Source organism: Ursus arctos, unplaced genomic scaffold (assembly GCF_023065955.2).
Source record: "Ursus arctos isolate Adak ecotype North America unplaced genomic scaffold, UrsArc2.0 scaffold_19, whole genome shotgun sequence".
NCBI classification, from domain to species: domain Eukaryota; kingdom Metazoa; phylum Chordata; class Mammalia; order Carnivora; family Ursidae; genus Ursus; species Ursus arctos.
This window is the reverse complement of record NW_026622863.1, coordinates 27341932-27364118: the sequence shown is the minus strand read 5'-3', so window position 1 is coordinate 27364118 and position 22187 is coordinate 27341932. Positions and strand designations below refer to the sequence as shown.

The 22187-nt window shown below is 39.6% G+C and overlaps 1 protein-coding gene across 1 annotated transcript in view; it reads right to left on the bottom strand.

Annotated features, from left to right (window-relative positions):
• Positions 1–22187, bottom strand: part of HYDIN (HYDIN axonemal central pair apparatus protein) — a 375249-nt gene that overhangs the window by 160521 nt on the left and 192541 nt on the right. The window contains exons 19-21 of the mRNA XM_057314225.1: positions 7922–8160; positions 4669–4942; positions 2730–2873 (exon numbers count right to left, since the gene is read on the bottom strand). Coding sequence (XP_057170208.1) covers positions 2730–2873; positions 4669–4942; positions 7922–8160 — 657 coding nt within the window. The remainder of the gene's footprint in view (positions 1–2729; positions 2874–4668; positions 4943–7921; positions 8161–22187) is intronic.

The following is a 22187-nucleotide window of genomic DNA, read 5'->3' as shown; positions in this document are numbered from 1 at the left end:
CAGAACAAAACCCAAAGTCAAGAACATGCCTCACAGTCATGCCAAACTCATCTGGCCTCTGCCCATTTTCTCTAGATGGACCTTGTGTTAATCCAGGCACATTCTCTAAGATGGCCGTTCAGTTCTGTATACTCACCGAGCTCTTTCCTAACTCAGGCCCTTCGCATGTGTTGTTCCCTCTGCCTATGATTCCTTGTCCTTCCCTCATCACCAGACTAACTTTTACTTCTCCTTCAAGTCTCAACTCAAGGCCCTTGCTGAAGAAAGCTGTCTATGACCACATGTACATATACGGCCACGTCTCTGAGGCATGTTCTCACAACACCTTTTTTTTTTTTTTTTAAGATTTTTTTATTTATTTACTCGACAGAGATAGAGATAGCCAGCGAGAGAGGGAACACAAGCAGGGGGAATGGGAGAGGAAGAAGCAGGCTCATAGTGGAGGAGCCTGATGTGGGGCTCAATCCCACAACGCCAGGATCACGCCCTGAGCCGAAGGCAGTTGCTTAACCGCTGTGCCACCCAGGCGCCCCTCACAACACCTTTTATCTTTTCTCCTTAGCACTGTTTAAAACTGAATCTTAAACAACTAAATTTTAATAATTTGTTTACGGTCTATAACCTCAACCAGTCTCTTAGCTTTGACTATGTCGGGCTGGTTTACCAGATTTCCAGCACCAATCCAGTCTTCAACTTGGAAGAGTCATTGCCTACATATCTGTTTGGGATCACACATAATTCTAGGATGGAAGTCAGCAGGATGTGGCCCCCACCTCCTCACCATCCTGACTCCCTGCCCCAAGCAGCAGCCATTCCTAGCTTTCCCGTCCTTGGCCTCCTCCATTCATTGCTTGTCTCTAATGGCCATATAAAGTCATGGGCATTTATAGCCACATAAATTAAAGAGTGTGAATCAAACAGTTTAAGTTGATCATTCTCAGGCAGTGTTAGGTGATCTGCATAACAGCTTAACATGCATCTCCATTTCCTCACACAAGTGTGATGGGAATGACAACAGAAGCTACAGCATAGATTGTTGTGAGAAAACAACTGGGAAAGTGTATGTAGGGAGCACAGCTTGATGCCAGTGCATATCAATCAGTTAAGTGGTGGCTACTCTTTTTTTTTTTTTCTTTTTTCAAATTTTTATTTAAATTCTAGTTAGTTAACGTACAGTGCAATGTTGATTTCTGGAGAAGAATTCGATGGTTCATCACTTATGTACAACACCCAGTGTTCATCGCAAGAGCCCTCCTTAATGCCCATCACCCATCTAGTCCATTACCCACCCACCTCCCTCCATCAACCCTTAGTTTGTTCTCCGTCATTAAGAGTCTCTTCTGATTTGTTTCCCTCTCTCCTTCTTTTCCCCCTCCCATATATTCATCTGTTTTGTTTCTTAAATTCCACATATGAGTGAAATCTTACGGTATTTGTCTTTCTCTGACTGACTTATTTCACTTAGCATTATACTCTCTGGCTCTATCCATGTCATTGCAAATGGCAAGATTTCGTTCCTTTTGATGGCTGAGTAATATTCAATTTTAAATATATATCACTATATATGTGTGTGATTTATACATATGTGATATATATATTTATATTGTGATTTATATATATCTATATATCATACCTTCTTTATCCATTCATCAGCTGATGGACATTTGGCATCTTTCCATAGTCTGGCTATTGTTGATGATGCTGCCATAAACATTGGGGTGCATGTACCCCTTCAAATCTGTATTTTTGTATCCCTTGGGTAAATACCTAGTAGTGCAATTGCTGGGTCATAGGGTAGCTCTATTTTCAACTTTCTGAGGAACCTCCATACTGTTCTCCAGAGTAGCTGCACCAGTTTGGATTCCCACCAACAGTGCAAGAGGGTTCCCCTTTCTCTGCATCCTAACCAACACCTGTTGTTTCCTGAGTTAATTTTAGCCATCCTGACATGTATGAAGTGGTATCCTGTTGTGGTTTTGATTTGTATTTCCCTGATGCCGAGTGATGTTGAGCATCTTTTCATGTGTCTGTTAGCTATCTGGATGCCTTTTCTGGACAAGTGTCTATTCATGCCTTCTGCCCATTTCTTAACTGGATTATTCATTTTTTGGGTGTTGAGTTTGATAAGTTCTTTGTGGATTTTGGATACTAACCCTTTGTCAGATATGTCATTTGCAAATATCATCTCCCATTCTGTAGGCTGCCTTTTAGTTTTGTTGATCATTTCCTTTGCTATGCAGAAGCTTTGTATCTTGATGAAGTCCCAATAGTTTATTTTTGCTTTTATTTCCCTTGCCCCCGGCAACATGTCTAGTAAGAAGTTGCTATGGCTGAAGTCAAAGAGGTTGCTAGTGGCAGCTATTCTTACTGATTATTATAATTATCAATAATTCTACTCCAACCCTTTCTATACTGCAATGTTTATTTAATCTAGTTAGAGTAAAAGGATCAACTAAAATGCATTTTCAGTTCCCTGGAATACCCCTTCACTTACTTTGGTCTTCTAAATCAGGAATGATGGAAGTAGAATTTCCATAGCAATTTACATTTCAGAAGAAGGTAGGTTTAGATTCAGAAGTTTTAGTTGAATGTGTATTGGCCTTGAAAGCTTAAAAAAACATTGGCTGGGTGTAGGTGTTAACAGGCTTCCCATTAATTTAGCTTCCAAGTTGAAAATGTGAACACGCTGACCCCTACTGCACCCACCCCGGGCAGCAAGCCGCACTGACCTTCTCCAGTCGGTATATGAGCTGTTTGGTGGAGAGCTGGATAAGCGGCGCTATGAACTCACAGAGGATATCCACAGTCATCACCAAGCTCTTCCCCTTTTGCGCCCCGATCATAGCATGGCACACCAGCTTTTCTTTGACGATCTGTAGAGGAGATATACCGGCACTTCTGGAACATCCATAGCTCAGAAAACTCATTTCTTAACAATCAGCAAGCTAATTCTCAACTACCTGCCTGGAGACACCAGGGAAAAAGCACATTTTTCTGAGCAATGCATTTCAGGGATTGCTCTCTGTCACACTATTATTCAAGTCTGATTGGTCGAATACATCCTGGATGGATCCTGTGTTGGTTTCTGACTGCTCCTGAGGACACGATCGATCTACATTCAGTTCAACATGTATTATGTATCAGGACTGTTAGGAGCTAGATGTACAGAACAGTGACAGACAAGGCAGGTAAAACCCTTCCTGGGCTTATAGTTCAATGGTAGATACATGATTTCTTATTGAGCTAATCAGGAGCTATGGCTAGAAAAATTTTGCCTTTCATTCTTGAATATTTAAAAATCATGCTATAGAAACCAGTATTTCTTTGGACCCAAGAGGACCAGATTTTTATAAAGTACAAAGGGCCTACAGTGAAGTGATATCACGATTAGCTTATATTGAAGAGTACTCAGGTTTTGGATGTTAATGAATTCAAGTCTCTTCTCAATTATGTACTACAACAGGGAAGAACATTCTGGGAAGCTTTTAGTAAATCTTAAACTGAATTTAGAATCCCAGCTGCTCTGATTTAATGCCTTTAAAAATATGATCGGCTCTTGATAACATTGTAAATGTTCTCCTGCAACAGGCTGCCAGTGTCTTGCGATGAGGGGCTGTGTTCTATTCATCTCTGCATCCTCAGTGCCTAGCATGGTGTTTGTCATGGATACATACTTAGTAAAAGTTGGCTGAATCCCTGGATAACAGAAAGAAAGAGTAAATTATTTACTCCATGATGGGAAATAATCTTTTTGTTTTTGTTTTTGCACTAAAGATGTATTTTGCCTGAAAATGCTCTGCAAAGAAACAAGGTAAAGGAAATAAAGTCTGTGACCCTAAAGGAGCTGAGGCCCAGGACGGGCTTTCCCATCGTGTCTGCTGGGAGACAAATTTGTATCGTTTCCTATTTCATGAGGAAAAAGTTCGGTATCCCCTCCTACTTCAGTGACTCCAGCAGGAGCTCAAGCATGATCATTTCCCAACCACAAAGCCTGCATCTGTGAGGTAGAAGAGGCTCAGGAGTGATTTAGGAAGTTTCTTTTATTTTTTTGATGCTTTCCAATTTCCACAAGGGAATAGGAATAAACAGACAATGATTTGGAACTGCCTAAATGTTTAAAGCAGAATAGTGATGATATAAAGATGAGCAGGACATCGGAGCTGCTGACAATAACTCAGCTTTTTAATTGACACGTAAAAAGATGATGGTTATAAATAGGAAGCTGTTGTGTCAGGTTGAGAGGGAAGGGACCAAGGATGTCCCAATCCCTGGATAGGAGAGGTGGCTGAGAGTGTCTCTAAAAACATCCTTTTTGAATAAATACGAAATTAATATTGCTAAGTGTTAAGAGGAGGTTTAGCTTTGGCTGAACGCTGGATGTCCCCCTGCCAGAAACTTGCTGGATGGTCCCCGCTGACCCTGGGGATGAGAACCTCCTTGAAATGGTATTTTAAGGTTGGGTTCATGGTAGCTGTAGAAACAAACAGAAAATTGAGCAGAGCTGAACCCTGAAAGCAATGGGTGCTGCCATGGTAACTCCGTGCTGTGTGAAAACCGTGAGAAACCACATCCTTTCTTCAGATAAATGTCAAGGGATTCTCCTAAGAAACAGATAGAGCAAAGATTTATTTAGGAGAAAAATAGCTCCTAAATGTGCTGTCCTCTTACCCTGGGAGTAGCAGAATAGCCTTCGAGTATCACATCGATCGTCTGATCTGGGTACAGCTCCATTCTGACGGGGTGGAGCTGAAACACGGGGCCTGGGGGAGCCCTGGACTCCTGGGAACACTGGGGTTGGGGCTGGCTCTTAGCAAGACCCTTCTTAGCCAGGCCCTTCTTGCTCAGCTTGTCCTGCGGATAGAAATCTTCATTCATCCAGAACAATTGTTGGACCCGACGTCCCTTGTTGGTTAACTTGAAGCGGTAATAACAGGTGTCCAGGCTGGAAAAGAAGAGGCAGGGATTGAGAGGACTCTGCTCTGGAGTGTTCTGTTCAGCTCTACACTCTTGGAATTTACTCTTCTAAAGTATTTTAAAAAGTGAGTGATGAAGGGGCGCCTGGGTGGCTCAGTTGTTAAGCGTCTGCCTTCAGCTCAGGGCGTGATCCCAGGTCCCTGGGATCGAGCCCCGCATTGGGCTCCATGCTCCGCTGGAAGCCTGCTTCTTCCTCTCCCACTCCCCCTGCTTGTGTTCCCTCTCTCACTGGCTGTCTCTCTCTCTGTCAAATAAATAAATAAAATCTTAAAAAAAAAAAAAGTGAGTGATGAAATAGACATCAGTTTTATAATTTTAGGAAGGCTAAATCATGAGGCTACGAGGAGCCACCACAGTAATGGGACAAGGTGGAATCTACTTGTGGAGTCCACAGACTTGAGTCCGGCACCTGAGTTTGGTTCCTGAGTTGCCAACACCAGGCAAGGAGCACAGAACACAGACACAGCACATGCGAAAACCACTCTTATTAATGAGAAATGATTCTGAGGAGTGAAAGGAAAGCAAAATACCTACTGGAGGAAAAATACATTTCAACTTGTGACTGATTAAAATATCTTGTGAGGAGCTCAACTTGAAGGATACTTCAAAGAGAAACCACACATATCCACCAAGCCCAAGCGAAGCTCAAGGGTACTGTACAATGGACTAGAACATCAGCTGGATTGGTCATTTTTCTTAGACTAGTGCTTTAGAAATGCTACTATTTCATTCATTAATTCACTTGTTCATTCATTCATCTATTCCATGAATACTCACTAAGAACCTCTTGATTGTCTGGCTCTTTGAGAGACACTGTGATCTCTAAGACCCTGGAGGTGGCTCAAACATGATTTTCTTTGGGATTAAAAAAAAAAAAACTGATTTATAAGCTTATTTAAAAAATTTTTTTTTCCAGGGATAAAACTCATCTCAGGACTGTTTTTTATTTTTAAAATTTTATCAGGCTTTGAGATTTCATCCCCTCTGTTCCTCCTTAGAAATAGCATCATATATAATAAGTAAGTTGAAGCATCAGATAAATAATAAGGAGTATTTGCCAACTGTCAGGTGTAACCACTTCTATCTAAGTACGCATCCACAGAGCATGCTTCCTGGAGGAGTCTGACTTCATGGCTAAGTCCAGGCTGTAGGGAAATAATAAAGAATTCAACTGTTTATGAAGTAGGCAGTGCTGTCACGTATACATGGTAGGTATATATTTCAATCCTCACAGCAACCCCCTAATAATAAGTATCTTTTCTCCTAATTTATAGATAAAGGAATAGAAGCTCTGAAAATTTAAGGGAGCGGCCCCAAAATATGCAACCAGAAGAGGTGGCATATGGGTATTTCTTCAGACCCTTACGTTCAAAAAGTTGGCCAACTGTTTCTGCGAAGGGATAAATAATAAATACTTCAGACTTCTTGGGCCACGTGGTCTGTCACGACTACTCAACTCTCCATTGTAGTGTGAAAGGAGCCACAGAACTCTATAGGATGGGCCCGGCTGTGTGCCAATAAGACTTCATTTATAGAAAGAGGCAGTGGGCTGCAGTTTGCCCTCCCCTGCTTTTGATGTTTCTCCTGGAGATTGCTGGCATCCTGATTTTATGGTGAAAAGAATAACCACAGGGTTTGTCCAGAGGAGAAATTGGCAGCTAAAAGCTGCAGTTTGCTTCTACATTCATAGACAACTACCAGCTAATGCTCCGTTTCTAGGCAAGTGTCAGAAAATCCTTTGGGGCTATTTGACACTATTTGTAGACTAAGGAGAACATGTAATTAAGTCTGGCATGCAGTATATTGTTTTCTATAATTATATTTGAGTGCATTTAACAAGAAATTTGGAAATAGGAGTCTGGTACGCAATGACAAAATGCCCTAGCTTATGGTCAATACATGGGTGGAGAGGAGCATTTTTATACCTAGTGAATGCAAAAACTGTAATTGGATGCTTCTCTGAAAACATATGCTATTCAACTGACTCCCCTGTTACTTCATGCCTGTTGGTTAATGTATTTTCGATCAAGTGTCATGTGTTGTAGATGGAGCAGAGGAAAGGAGGTGTGGATGGGGTTTTGGGGAGGACCTTAACTGATTTTTGTCAAGCACATCTTCTCTAAGTATAGTGTGTCCAACTTGGTTTCAAGGCCTGTTACACCAGAGGGCAGGAGCACCCCTCTAAGATCTGTTCACAGTATTGCAACAGACAGGCCAAATTCAACTGGCCCCCAAGAGTCGACCAGTTGCAGCCATGTGACTCCTCTGAGGAACCATGAATAAACCCCCCTATATATCCTCCACTGTTAGCATTCAAACCTCATACATTTTCAGAGCCGCATTTAGACTATTCTGCTCAAAGATGTCTATCCTCTACCCCCTTTTATTTAAATACGGAGATTCTCTAGCTTTTCAGGTGGAGCTAATTGCAACCATCTCAATTGTTGGTGCTTGGGAGGGGAGACAAGCAGAGAACATAACACCAGAAAAATTACTGGCCTTGCAATACCTGATAATATACAATAAATGTTTAACCTTCCAAGTTCTACTCTACTTAGGTCACCACCAAGTTGCATCTGTATTTTCTACATTCATGAAGAGGAATTAGCAGTGCATTGAAATTAAAGAGCAGATGTCATGGTTGAGATTCTAAATCTGTCACAAAGAAGCCACTGTATATTTGAGAGAAAAATGCACTTCTGTAAGTCTCTGCTCTAGTGTGGAGGGACATGGCTTGGAGAACTCCACTACGCCGTGCCTAGGAAATGTCTTCTTGTGGCTAATGTACCATCTGGAGGGAGAGTGAAGACAGGAAAAAGGGTGGGGGGCGGTGGCGCCTGAAGATGCTAGTTCTATTGACTTAAAATAATTCTTCAAAGTAGAGCTGATGTTCAGCTAATGCAACATCTGGAGTCTCTATAAGAATCGGTCCAGGATGTCTCCCTACCTAAAATGTGCTCCCAAATTGAGTTCTGGAGCAAAGGGCTTATCTGAGACAATGGTGGAACCAACTCCGGAAGCCTGGACGGGAATCCGGTAAGTGTTGCTATTTTCTACGTCCAAAATGACCGTGTCTTTGAATGTCAGGATGTCGTTCAGGTTGGCCGTCAGTGTCAGCTGAACATCGGTTTCCGGGGGCACCATGCCTTCACTGGGTTCAATCGTCCACAGGGACTTTTTGTGTGCCTGCAACACAAGACTGCAAGTTAACAGTGAAGATATTCTTGGCTTTTCATTCTGCTCATGTCAAAGCCCTCTAGACTTCAAATGGCTGGCACTGCAGAACTCCACATCAGAGACAAACATTATTTTTTTGAATCAAAGCAGCTGGGTGTTTGTTGGCTTTTCTTTTTTTTCAAAAAAGCAATCTGATTCTGAAGAGCAAACCTACAATTCCACTTTTGAATGCTCTGTGAAGATTCTTTATATCTCTTTCTCAAGATGACAGTCCAGTTCTCTAACAAGCTTATACTAATTATCTGCTCTAATCTCCAATTCTGAGATCCCGACAGAAGGTACAACATCCTTCCTGGAATCTGTAATTTTTAAAAAACAAATGTTTTTCAAGGGCAAATTTCTATGATGTTATAGTGAGGATGAACAGCTTTCATTAACGAACACAATACAGGAAGTTTTGATACATATTATTCCATGATAATCAATGGAATTTCGTTTGCTAAAATTTCAAACTTATTTTGAAATATATGACAAGACTAAATTATACAGTTGGAAGTGATGCCCACCAATCTGTCTCCTTTAACCACTTAGACTCTCATAGCTCACTCTTTCCTCCCTAAGGTCTTTGGCCAAATGATACCTCTCAACGAAGCCTACTCTGCCCAGCACATTTTAAATTGCAAACCTTCCCCCAGGAATCCGGATCCCCTTTGCCCTGTTCTATTTTTTTTTCCCCGTAGCACTTACCATCTTCTAACATAGTGTATAATTATTATATATTATTTATATATTTATATATAATATTTATTTATTAAATAATATAATTTATTAAATAATATATATTATATATAATAATATAGAAATAAATATATAAATATTTATATATACTCATATATAAATATTTATTATATATATAATATTTATTAAGGACCTGCTATGTACCAATTATAAGTGCTGGGGACATATATCCATGAACACCAACAAGAACAAAAAACATAAACATCCCTTCTATGGAGAGCTTATATCCTAGTGCAAGGAGACAAATAAGCATGTAAAGAAGTTAATTATACACTATGTTAGAAGATGTTTCTTCCTTATGTTAAGCAAAGAGGCTTTTTTTTTGTACCTTCCATAACATTGGAATTTGGTCCACTCCCTTGGAGATAAATAGGATAAATTGAAGCTCCCTCTTTTGCTTAACAGCCCTTTAAATCCTGCATCCTACCTTTAGAAGAAAATCTCATATAGCATAATCAGGCCCCAAAATAAGTTAAAAATTTGGTTAAGGTGTCAAGTTATAAAAATGTTGTAAGCATCTTATTTACTCTAAAAATATAAATTCTGCTTCCTTGATGGTAATCTATCTATTTTTTCAGGCTCCTTTTAAGATTTTCCCCTTGTATGTATGTATGTATATATGTATTTAATTTAAATTCAATTCAGTTACCATATAGTGTACTATTAGTTTCAGGGGCAGAATTTAATGAGTCATCAGTTGCATCCAACACCCAGGGCTCATCACATCGAAGTGCCCTCCCTAATGCCCGCTACCCAGTTACCCCATCGCCCCACTCCCTTCCCTCCAGCAACCCTCAGTCTGTTTCCTAAAGTTAAGAGTCTCTTATGGTTTGCCTCCCTGTTTTTATCTTGTTTCATTTTTCCTTCGCTTCCCCTATGTTCATCTGTTTTATATTTAATTGTTTGCAGGGCAGTTTCACTATAAGTTGTCTAATGAGTTTATTTGCATACCCTGCTTGGAATTTGCTTCTCTTCTAGAATCTGTGGTTTGATATCTCTTATTTTTGAAAAATTTTCAGCCATTATCTGTTTAAATATTTTTTCTGCCTCATTCTCTTCCCTATCCTTGTGTGTGTATGGCTTTTCTCTTGTGTCCTCCGTCTCTTAGACACCCATCCGCACTTTCCATTCTTTTGCTCTTGGTGCTTCAGTTTGGATTTGTTCTGAGCTATCTTCCAGTTCACTAATTCTTTCTTCAGCTGTGTGCAAGTCACTTTTAAATACACCTATTATGTTCTTGCTTTTACACGTAAACAACAAAAATGTGAGTCAGAAGGGGCTGGGGTGAAGTGCTCCAGGGAAACCTAAAGAACGAGATGCTTCTCCAGAGCAGAGGATATTGAAATCCTTTGACTGTGACGTGATTAACTTGCAGGATCTCAGCACTCTAGACACTGACAACCAGCTGGCCAAGAAGAGAAGAAAGAGGATGGAGGATCACATGCTGCAACTTTCTGTACCAACCCTGGAAGTGTTACACATCACTTCTGCCACTTCCACTGTCCAGAACTCAGTCATGCAGCCATGCTCAACTACAAAAAGGGCTGAGAAATGTCATCTGGCTCTGAGGCCAAGAGTAAAAGGGAGTGGGTGTGGCGAATCACTAGCCGCCTGCTGCTAAAGTCATCCTGATGGTTAAGGCTACTGCTAGATTCTTAGGGTCTTCTCCCAACTGACCTGGATCTCAGATTTTGGAAGGTGAAGAATTTACTCCATCAGAACACAGAAATGGGTGCATAACTTGGCATTTCAACTCCTCTGTGAATTGAGTGGTGTTCATACCTATCTGGTGTTAGGACAAATGGAGAGGTAGCTACAAGAGAAAATAAGAAAGTTCTAGGCCAAACCATCTCAGCTGTTGGCCCTTCTTCCCAAATTAGTGGCCTTGAAACATTCTACATAGTTTTACTCATTTATGGGACTCTGCTTACAATTAAAACATGAATCAATGCCATTTTTGTCCGTCTTTTATCAAAAAACAAATGCCTTTCAGAAGAAAGTTCTGTCAATGTCATCTCTCCTGTTATAACCATTTATTTTCCTGCTCTAGCCAGTAGCATAGGTCAATCCTCTGTTCACAACGAAGATAGGGTGTGCTATTTCAAGTCAAGGGACATTATTTTTCAATGGATGGGTACCATTTCTATTCTGATTCCTGCTGACATAGGTTGGCTGCCCTGGAAAGAAGATATGAAGCTGCTCTCCAGGGCCAAATTGGTGAGGCTTCTTTTTGATGAAGCTTATTAATCAATGTTTGGCATAAAACCAGGCAGCAAAGTATATCATAGAATCCACGAACAAGGCACATTAAAACGCCAGCTGCTAAGGTACTAGACTATCCTCCCCCAAAGTCAAGCTTTAAATTGCTCTAAAACCCTTATGTCTCCTTGCTGTTTGACTTTTAGGGATGTCCTTTGCTACTAGGAAGGACTTGGCATATGTGACATTTTCTGTTATCAGATGGCAGATCTGATGGAAGAAGGAATGGATGAATGATAATCATCATAGCTATGGAGGACATCCCACAACCTTTCAAAACTACAATAGAGTAAGATAACAACTGATGGAAATAGGTGAGGAAGGAGGGTTTGGAAGGAAAAGGGATGTGGGTTTCAGTCCCAGCTCCACTGCTTTCCAACTGCTGGATCTTGGGTGTGTTACTTAACCATGCCCAGGCTCAGTGTTCTCATCTGGAGCTTTTGAAATCAGCTGCACCCTCTGTGCAGATTGTGGTGGTGCTTCAGTGAGGTAATGCATGTGAAACTCAGAGGAGAATCCGACACATCGTAAGTCCTCACAAATGACAGCCATTGTCATCATTTCATCAAAATATGAAATGCCCCACATGACACATAATTGTGGGCTCAATAGTATTTGCTAAAAATAATAGATTACAAAACAGAGAAACAAAGATGGACGCTAAGAAAGCATACAACAGATACTCCTCTGGCCAGAAGAGAAGCAACTTGTAAGGGTTTGTGGTAGGAAGAATTATAAGGTGGCCCCCAAGATGTCTATCTCCTGATGTAAAGGTATCTTCTTGCAGTTACCTAGTCAAACATGAATCTAGGTGCTACTGTGAAGGGATTTCACAGATGGAATTAAGGTCCTAAGTCCATTGATTTTTAAGGTGGGAAGATTATCCTTAGTGGGTCAGATGAGCCCTTAGAAGGGATTGGGCTCACTCTGGAAGACACTATGGAGGTTCCTCAAAAAGTTAAAAATAGAACTACCCTACAACCCGGCAATTGCACTATTAGGTATTTATCCAAGGGATACAAGCATAGTGACTTGAAGGGGCACATGCACCCCAATGTTTATAGCAACCATGTTCACAATAGCCAAAATATGGAAAAAGCCTAGATGTCCATCAACAGATGAACAGATAAAGATGTGGTGTGTATACACACACACACACACACACACACAGGAATACTATTCAGCCATCAAAAAGAATAAAACTGGGCACCTGGGTGGCTCAGTTGGTTAAGTGACTGCCTTCAGCTCAGGTCATGATCCTGGAGTCCCAGGATGGAGTCCCGCATTGGGCTTCCTGCTCAGCAGGGAGTCTGCTTCTGTCTCTGACCCTCCCCACTCTTGTGCCTCTCTGTCTCTCAAATAAATAAATAAAAGCTTAAAAAAAAAAAAAAGAATAAAACCTTGCCCATTTGCGACGACATGGATGGAACTAGAGGATATTAGGCCAAGTAAAATAAGTCAGTCAGAGGATGACAAATACCATATGATTTCATTCATATGTGGAATTTAAGAAACAAAACAGATGAACATAGAGGAAAGGAAGGAAAAATAAGACGAAAACAGAGTAGGAGACAAACCATAAGAGACTCTTAACTATAGGAAACAAACCGAGGTTGCTGGAGGGGAAGGGGGTAGAGGAATAGGGTAACTGGGTGATGGGCATTAAGGAGGGCACTTGATGTAATGAGCACTGGGTGTTGTATGCAACTGATGAATCACTAAGTTACCTGTGAAACAAACAAACAAAAAAAAAAACCCAAAAATGGGGAGATTATCCTTAGTAGATCAGATGAGCCCTTAAGGTTTCACATATTTGTTCCCAAATGGTAAAAATGAGCTTTCCTAAGCCTTCTATCCAAACTTCAGCAACACCTGCCTCTGTTTTTTTCTGTAAATCGGGGGTAGAAAGGACGAGTCCTTAGAGCAGCCCGTGAACAACACGTACAGAAGGCTGATACATGCATGTACACAAGACAGTAAAAGACGGAAAGATGGTGATCTTCTGCAATTCAGAATTTCATGCCCACTGGTGATGAGTGTGACACCCTGAGGTTTCACACGTCTGAAGATGACATCTGCTTTTTATTTGATAATAGTGCACCAGTACACCTCTTAGGCACTGCTCAGCTCTCAAGGTAATACGGTCAGAACTTTTATAAGTTTCCTTAGGGTGTAGTTAATATTTGCCATGGAAGACATACATGAATACTATTGTTTGCACATGTATTTCAACAATAAATGAGAGTGAATATACTCAGGCCGACCTCCTCTTCCATAGTGCTAATGAGCACGGAGCTGGAAGAAAAAGCTGTGCACTTTCTTCAAAATGACTTGTTTGCCAGTTGAAATCTGCAAGAATTTCCTTCCATGGAATGAGAAGACACAAATAACAACAGGAACCAATGTGCAGAGCTAGGGATTTCTTTGGATTAATACTATTATCTCAGCAGATGATCACTTCTTTGTGGAATAAGAACAATGAACAGTCACTGAGGCCTTTCTCCTTTTCGTCTGCTAAATGGTATCGCGACTCATTTGATTCTCTTCCCTGAAGTGAGTCACTTTGCTACTTAAAATAATTAACTGAGAATTAGGAGATGAAGTAAAAAAGAAATGGTGCCAGAGCTTTACAAGAGAGGAAGCAGAGGGTAGTGTTTAAACTGTGGGCTTTGAAGTCACATGACTTGGTGGTCAACTGCGGACTCTGCCATTTGTAGCCAGGTGATCCAGAATTAATTTGAAAATCTATTTCCGTTTCCTCATCTGCTAAATGTGCTGCATGAAGATGAAATAAAACAGGTGCCAAGCATCTAGCACTTTGTCTACCATAGAGTAAATGCTCAGTAAAGGGTGGGTATTATTAATGTTACCTATCAAAACTTCATGTCCAGTTCCCCTTCCTGCTTGTGCCCTCCCCAGGCTACATTAGTGACAGGGTTCTTTTTCACAGGCTTCATCCTGCTCCTATTCTGATGAAGATACTGGAGGGCTCTCCAAGGTCTGGACCACTGGTGTTGAATCCTTTATCCCTTTGAGAATGCTATGCAACCCCACCACAGAAAATGTACACACACACACACACACACACACACACACACACACACCAGACTTTACATATAATTTCCAAGGTTCATGGTGAATGCTTGTCAGTTTTTCTGTCTGAAACATGGCAGCCTGTAATCAAGACTGGTATACCAGATAGAAGCTTTTGGTCTGGAGAATCTATTTCAAATTCTTCATAAGAGGGTCCCAATGTGCTTTTCCACGCTTCCTTCCTAGGCACTGTCAATTTCCAACATGCTCCCTTGACTTTGGCCCTCCCGGCTCTCTCGCCCTTCCCAAGTGTACCGTACATCGTCCCTGCACTTAACTATGCTACTCTCTGGGATCGTGCACCCCATTTCCCTGTCCTCCTCCTCCTTATCCTCCAAGTCTCCACTCAAATGTTTTATGTATGAACATTTTAAGTTTTATAGAAGTATTAATCACTTCCTCCCCTGTGGTTACGTATCATAACACGGTGCACTGTAATACTGTATCAGTTGTGTATTTATTTCTTTTTCCGAGATTGTAAACACTTCAAAGAAAGAAACCATTCTGTATGCTTTTACGTCTCTCACTTCAGTTAGCACAGTACCGGGCATGGGGAAGGGGTTCAAAAAATATTTTTTTTGTCAATAAATAAATGAAATGTTCAGCCTTACTAGTAAGCCAAAGAAATACTAACAATACACCTTTTTTTTTTTTTTTCATCTGCCAGATTTGGCAAGGGTCTGGGAGAGGGTGACATTCTTCAACACTGCTGGGGGTAGGATGTAAATTGGTATAGATTTTCTGGGAGATAATGTCATAAGATATAGCAAGCCTTTTAGTTATGTTCATGCCATATGACCCAGCAAATGCATTTCTAGAAGTCTAGTCAAAGGGAAGAGTGAGGAATGTGATCAGCAATTCTGACATGAGCCCGGTTTACGGTGGTAAAAAACTGGAAACAATCTATCAGTAGGGGATTAATTAAAGCAACTCTGGTGGAGCCAAGTGATGCAACAGAATCAGTCACTGAAATGATCTGAACAGGAATAGTCCTTAATGATTCATATTGAAAGTGACTACACTTCATTGTTGAGTGAAAATAGCTGGTAATGAAGCAGTACTATCCCATGGGAGGGGAAACACAGTGATGTTTCAGAAGATATTCACTGAAAATTTAAGAGTGGTTATACGCTCGGTGGCATTGTGAGTGGTTTTTTTCTTCCTCCTTTAGTTCTACAAGGATAATGTCAATTGCATAATAAGAAGACATGTACTTATATTTATTGAAGAAAGAACTCGTCCTAAAAGGATGTGGACACTCTCTTTAGAGCCCATGTAATTTTAACTTTGTTTGCTCTCTTGCTTCCATTTCATTCCCAGTTTCTTTCTTTCTTAGAAGATTTTCTTTGTAAATAAAAAATACAGGTACACAGTGTTAAACCCAAATGAGTATATGGGTAGAGTCTCTCTCTCTTCTATCTGTTGATGGCCACTAGCTGCCATCCCAAGAGGCAGCCACTGTTGGCAGTTTTCTGCATATCTTTCCAGATATTCTTTATGATTAAAAAAAAAAAAGCCCATTTGCATATATACTACTTTTTCTTACATAAATGGTAATGGCATACTATAATACTTTCCTGCAGCAAGATTTAAGTTTTCAAATTTTTATGAAATGTACACATACAAATAATTTGCAAAGTCAAATGGTTCTAAGAAAAAAACCATGAAAAGAGTAGTCCCTCAAGCCCACTCTCCCACACTTCCCTGTTATTTCCATCCTTGTCCATTAACGGAGGCAACCGCTCTCAATTTTTTTTGCATTTTCTTTTGGCGTTTGCCTTCCTTTAAAGAATCTACTGCTACTTCTTAACTTTCCAGTTTGAGCATTATCAATTTACTTCTCTCTACCGAAGACAACGACAGCTCTTTTCTCTCTCTCTCTCTTCATCACTTTCTTCCCTCCATCCCCCCAGTATAGTTAAAACTTATTTTCTGGTGAGAATCTACTCCATTGTGAGCATGTAAATACTATTCACAGCTGAGCTATGAAAAGCATACTGTGATTACATTTCCATTTGTGTACAACTTTTATTTTCCCAGGAATTATTGTCTTGTCTTTACTTGTTGTTTAATGTATCTACCATGGACGCATCCCCAAACTCTCAAAGGGGGTAAATGTCCTCTCAATACTTTCAGAAATATCCGATTTTCTATCAGCTCCATTTTCTTAGAGACAAATCTCTCTTGGAGTCATCTGTTCTGCACCTCCTGTTTGGACTGGCTGCTCCCTGGGCCTGCCATACAACTGACATCCTAAGAATGCCACACAGCACATCCTGTGTATTCCTTGAGCTTCTTTCCTGTGTCTGAGCCCCTGTATCCCATATCTCATGTTTTCCTCACTTTGGTGGAGAACATTCTTCACTACCTTCCCAAGAAAGGATTCATGGAGGGCAAATGTTTTGATTTCTTGCATGCGTGAAATGTCTTTATTCTACACCCATACTCAATTAATCTTGTGGATGAATGATGAATTCAAGACTAAGATTTATTTTCCTTCAAAAAGTCTTTTTTCCACCCCAGTGTTGCCGTCTAGAAGTTTGAGGTCATTCTGGTTCCTGATTTTTTTTTTTAGCACTAATATTTTTCCATCTGGAATTTAATGATGTGTTTTCACATGGGCCTATTTTAATTTTAATAATATTTGATGAGCCTTTTCCAAAAATTCCTCTCTGTTAGTTCTGGATACATTCCTTGGATTATTTCTTGCATAATCTCCTCACCTCCGTTTTCAAATTTGTTCTTTCTGGAACCACTTATTTGGATCTTTGAAATGCTGAAAAAATAATCTAATTTTCTAATCTGATAGCTTCTCAATTTTATTTTCCAATTCTTCTATCAAAATTTTACCTTCTGTGATTGTACTTTTAACTTCTATGACCACGTTTTCATTGCTCCTTTAAAAAAAAAAAAATCACCTTGTTCTCATTCATGGATGCAAAGTCATCTTTTATTTTCCTGAGATTACTAATTGTCATGTTGTTTTAAGTTTCTTCTCACTGTATTGCCTTTGTTTCCTCCAAGTTCTCAACTTTCTGTTTTCTGGTTTCTTGCTTCTGCATTACAGACTTTCTTGATGCAGCTTAGTTAAGTACTCGTGAAGCACTAAAACCATTACATGCTCAGGCAAGGGCAACCAGATACTTTAGATGCCCAACTATCAGTTTATTTCTGCCTTTCCTTGTGGCTGGTGAAACTGCCCAGAGAATATTCCAATCTGCTGCCCATATGCTGAGGATTGAGGTAGAAGGGGGCCTTTCAGGATGAAGACTTTCTGGTAGTCCTCTTATTTTCATAATGGTATCCTGCTCTCAGCAGTGCCTGAGCAGTAAGCAGCCAGTTTACTATTATTCCTTTTAAGGTAAACTGTTTTTGTGTCTTTGGCTGCCTTTAATATCTACTCTCTGGTCTTAAGCAGTTTTACTATAATGTGCCTAGATGTGGTTTTCTTATATTTATCTTGCTTTATGTTTATAATGCTTTTTGAAGCTGGCTTGACGTCTCAGCCATGATCCCTTCTGCTCCATCCTCTTCTCTCCTTCTGGTACTCCAATAAACATACCCTCTTTGTTTATTTGTTTGTTTGACCAACTTTTCTACATTTTTCATCCTTTTATTCTCTCTCCCTTTTCATTTTGGGTAGTTTCTTCTGATCCATCTTCCACTTCCACAATTCTCTCCTCATCTGTATCTAACAAGCAGTTACACCCATCTACTGAGTCCCTAATTTCAATTGTATCTTTTAGGTGTTCAGTTCCATTTGTTCTCTTCTATACTTTCCATAGCTCTACCAAAATTTTAAATCTTGCCTTGTAGTTCCTTGAGCATATTAAGCATATCGTAGTTTTCTGTTCAGCATCCCATCTTATCTCCTTGTATGCCTGGTTTTTTAAAATTACCTGTTAGACTTTGTATATAAAAACTGTAGATACACAAAATATTTTAAAGCTTAGAATAATGTTTTCTTCCTTTGGTGAGAGTAATATGTATTTGCTTCTGGGAAAGATGTGGGGAGACCTAGCAATTCTAGATGTTCTTTATCCAGGGAGAGATTAAAAGGATTTGAAATGAGGGTCTGTGCTAATTTACTTTTGTTCCCAGGGTGTAGCTTTATCAGAGTCCTAACTCAGAGTCTCAGAGTTTTACCAAGTCCAATCTTCTCCAATTTTTATCTCTCTAGCCAGTCCAGGTTTCAATTTTTATCCTCAGAGACCAGTGAGTTTTCTGAATGCTCTCTACAGTTTTTCAACCCCTGCAGGAATTCCGTAGGAAAAACAGTCACAAATGCTGAACACATATTTCTTGGTTTCCTTTTTCTCTTTGATTGTCACTGGCTTTGGTACTCTTAAACTCACAATTTTTCATATGTTGCCCAGATTTTCTCCTTGTTCTTAGAGGGAAGTAGTTTGGCATAATAGACTGAATAGGAAGGGCGTGGTCACTGATCTGCTGAAAGTTCTTAGTGGTCAAGTAATTGTCCTACCTCTTGATTTCTCCATTTGTGGGGGAAAAAGTTTGTAAGAATTTCAAGGCCAGCTGAGTTTGGTTGCAAGAGGGAGGCAGGTATATGTAATTTACATCACTCTTAAGTAATATGTACCAACAATCTATTCAGGCTACTAGGATATATCTGTAAACAATGACTGTAATGTTCTTTCTGAAAGTCACTGCCTTCTCAAAACTCAACGAAAGCTGTCAGATCAAACAAAAAGCATGAAGATAGTTCCAGGGAGCATCTGTACAAATAAATGAATAAATAAGCTCCAAGGAGATAGAGATCAGAAAACTATTGAAGTTTCTAAATATTAACCTATTTTCTAATAAACCTCTTTTCTTTGATGTGGAAGAACATATATGCATTCATTAACACAAATATTTTCTATTTACAAGAAGGCCTTACTGCCGAAAATTTAGAGTGACAAATAAAAAGTGAGAAAAAAGGCAGCATTAGAGCTCCCATTTCATAGAGCTCTGTACTATATGGATCAGTTAGTTTGAAACCTTAGGGCCTCTCTGTGCCTTATTTGTTTCTCTTTCTTATCTAAGAAAATAATATAAAGGATCTTAAGATATGGTGTCATAAAGATTTAAGTCTTTCCACAAGTCATTTCACCTAGATCTTTTTGTCTGCCAACATTAATAATCAAAGCTAGCATTTATTGAATGCCAAATGCTTATTTTTCACCAGGCACTATCTAGATATATTATCATGTTTAATCTTCTAGATGCCATTATTAGTTCCATTTAAAGGGAAGGAAAGGAGCCAGTCTTAGAAAGGTTAAATAACCTTCCCACAGTTAGAGCATGTAGAGTTGTTAGGACTCCATTCCAGATCTGCCTGACTATAACATCCTTACTCTTGATAGTATGAAATACTGCTTCAACACTCATATACTAAACAGCTCTTTGTTGAGTGATTACCACATGTTAGACAACTGTGTATGACACATGACCATGCTGCCCTCAGATAACGCTGCCCTTCCCTCTCAGACACATTCTAATGTAATGTCCTAACATCCCAGAGGAGGATTTTTTCTTCCAAAGTATGAAACTTAATGCTGCATACAACAATTTCATCACAAATGACACTAAAAAAGAAAACCGCAAGTGCCATCCTAGGAAGAGTTCTACCATGTCATATATGTCCCTCCAGTCTCTGTCTTTTCATTTGCGACAGGGAAGAGGAAATGGGACTAAGAAAGAGTATGATTTTCTCCCTGAAAAACATCATATAATCTTGACATATGTGTGTTGGGGATTTCATACCATTAATAAATCTTTACACCGTACCACTTATCACATCTCTTCTTGTCTTTGTTCATTATATAAAAGCATTTATTTCATTTTATACTGACTTATTGCTGAATATGACTGTCTGCTCTCAGTGCACAGAATAAATTCTTTAGTTGATAATGACAATGATAGCCATCCCTTAAAAGTGACATAAGTTGGTATCTTAGTTAAGGCTGCTCTAACATATACTGGGTGGTTTATAAACAATAGAAATTGATTTCTCCTATTTCTGAAGGGTGGAAGTCTGAGATCAGAAGGTCAACATGGTCAGACTCTGGGGAAAGTCCTCCTCCAGGTTGCAGACAGCCATCATTCTTACTGTATCCTCGTGTGATGGAAAGGGTGAGAGCTCTCTCAGGTCTCTTTCATGGGAGTGCCAATCCCATTCATGAGAACTCTAAATTACCTCCCAAACCCCTCACCTACTTATATCATTATATTGGGGGTAATGATTTCAATATATGAATTCTGGAGGGACACAAACGTCTAGTCCATAACAGATGAATAGATGATGATGCTGGTAATGGAGAAGAAGTTATAAATTTTTATGGAGGAGGGAAGGTGGGATTTGGGGAAAAAAACACATCTGATCAATATAAAGGAAGTTTACCTTAATCTCCCTCTGTGGTGCCAAGTGTTAACTATAAACCTGAATAACAATTAATTAGAAAAAACAATTTGCTAAAGCCAATTAAGAGCTGGGACAGGCAGAATGAAGATGGAAAGTCTTGCAAAGCATGCAAGAAACGCATATATTTTTTCTTTTATTTTCTAGACTGCCCTTTAATGACAAAGGAACAAAACCTCCTCCTTTCACTTTGCTTTAGCTTACATTCAAACTAATCATATTCAATCAGTAGAGCTGTCATTCTAAATTCAGGGAAGGTGCTGACCCATCATGTTACCTAACATTCAATCGATAGCTTTCCTTTTTCTAGTGTGGTTTATAATCAATATGACCTGCTGGAATCTGTCTTCTGGGTTTCACATTTAGCTTTGCCAAAGTAAAAGAAGTCTCAAGTGAGAGTCAGAGTAAGAGGCTCACAGCTCTCTGTCAAGCACAATCCTTTGCTTCTGTAAGTCTCTTGATATTATTATCATTGGTATCCTGTTGTCACTGAAGAAGTTCCTTGGAATGGCTCTCAGGAAAAGCACAATCCATTTCGGAACGGCTATGACATTTATGTGTTAAAGAAAAGATGCCCACCATGATAAATTAGGATGTTATTCTCTTATTTACCTATTCTTGTGAATTTATTTTATAGATTTCTCATACCTAAGGCAAAGATATAAGAGTTCTGCTCCCCTATGCCAAATGAAGACACAATTCACCACCCTTTTTCAAGTACTCACTGATAATATATAAAGCACTATAAAAATTAGTTAAGAGGACTGACTATAAATCAAGCTTTAAAACACACCCTTCACTCTAACACATAGAAAAAAGAGATACAATTTTGAAACAAGGATTTTGAACCAGGCATAGTTATACTCAAAAACAAGATTAACACTGTATGGACTGGAAGTGGAACGGAAACACTAAGAGAGTCCTGAAGCCACAGACCTCCTGGGCTCTAGGTCCTAAATCAGTAAAGGAAGCTTGAGGGACAAAATGAAAACCAAAAAATTTTGCAGGAAGTAAGGGTTAAGGGCCAGGGTTCCCAGCCAAGAGAGCTTCCCTGAATTTGAAAGAAGGCCGAACAAAGCTGTGATGTTGCCAAGGTAATAGTCTACACACACACTTGTGCCAGTGGAGGATGTGAAGTACAGACTGTCATGTAGACAGGCCCTATGTCAAGCCACTGTCAAGTGTGATGAATGAATCTGTGACTTTTCCAATATCCCCATGGGGGAAAAAAGGCTCAACATTTGATTCTGGGCTTGTGATAGTTGTTGAGGGTGAAAGCAAATGAAGAAAATGTTAGGGAGGCAAGACTACTGAGAATGAGAAAAAAATATATCTCATGCCAGATTAATCAATCATTTAAAATTCCAAATGCGGAGAAGGACAGTTGCAAACAATCAGCTAATGAATTCATTCTCAAGCAATCTATAGAACTAAATGAAAATGATTAGAAAATGTTTCTGAGATC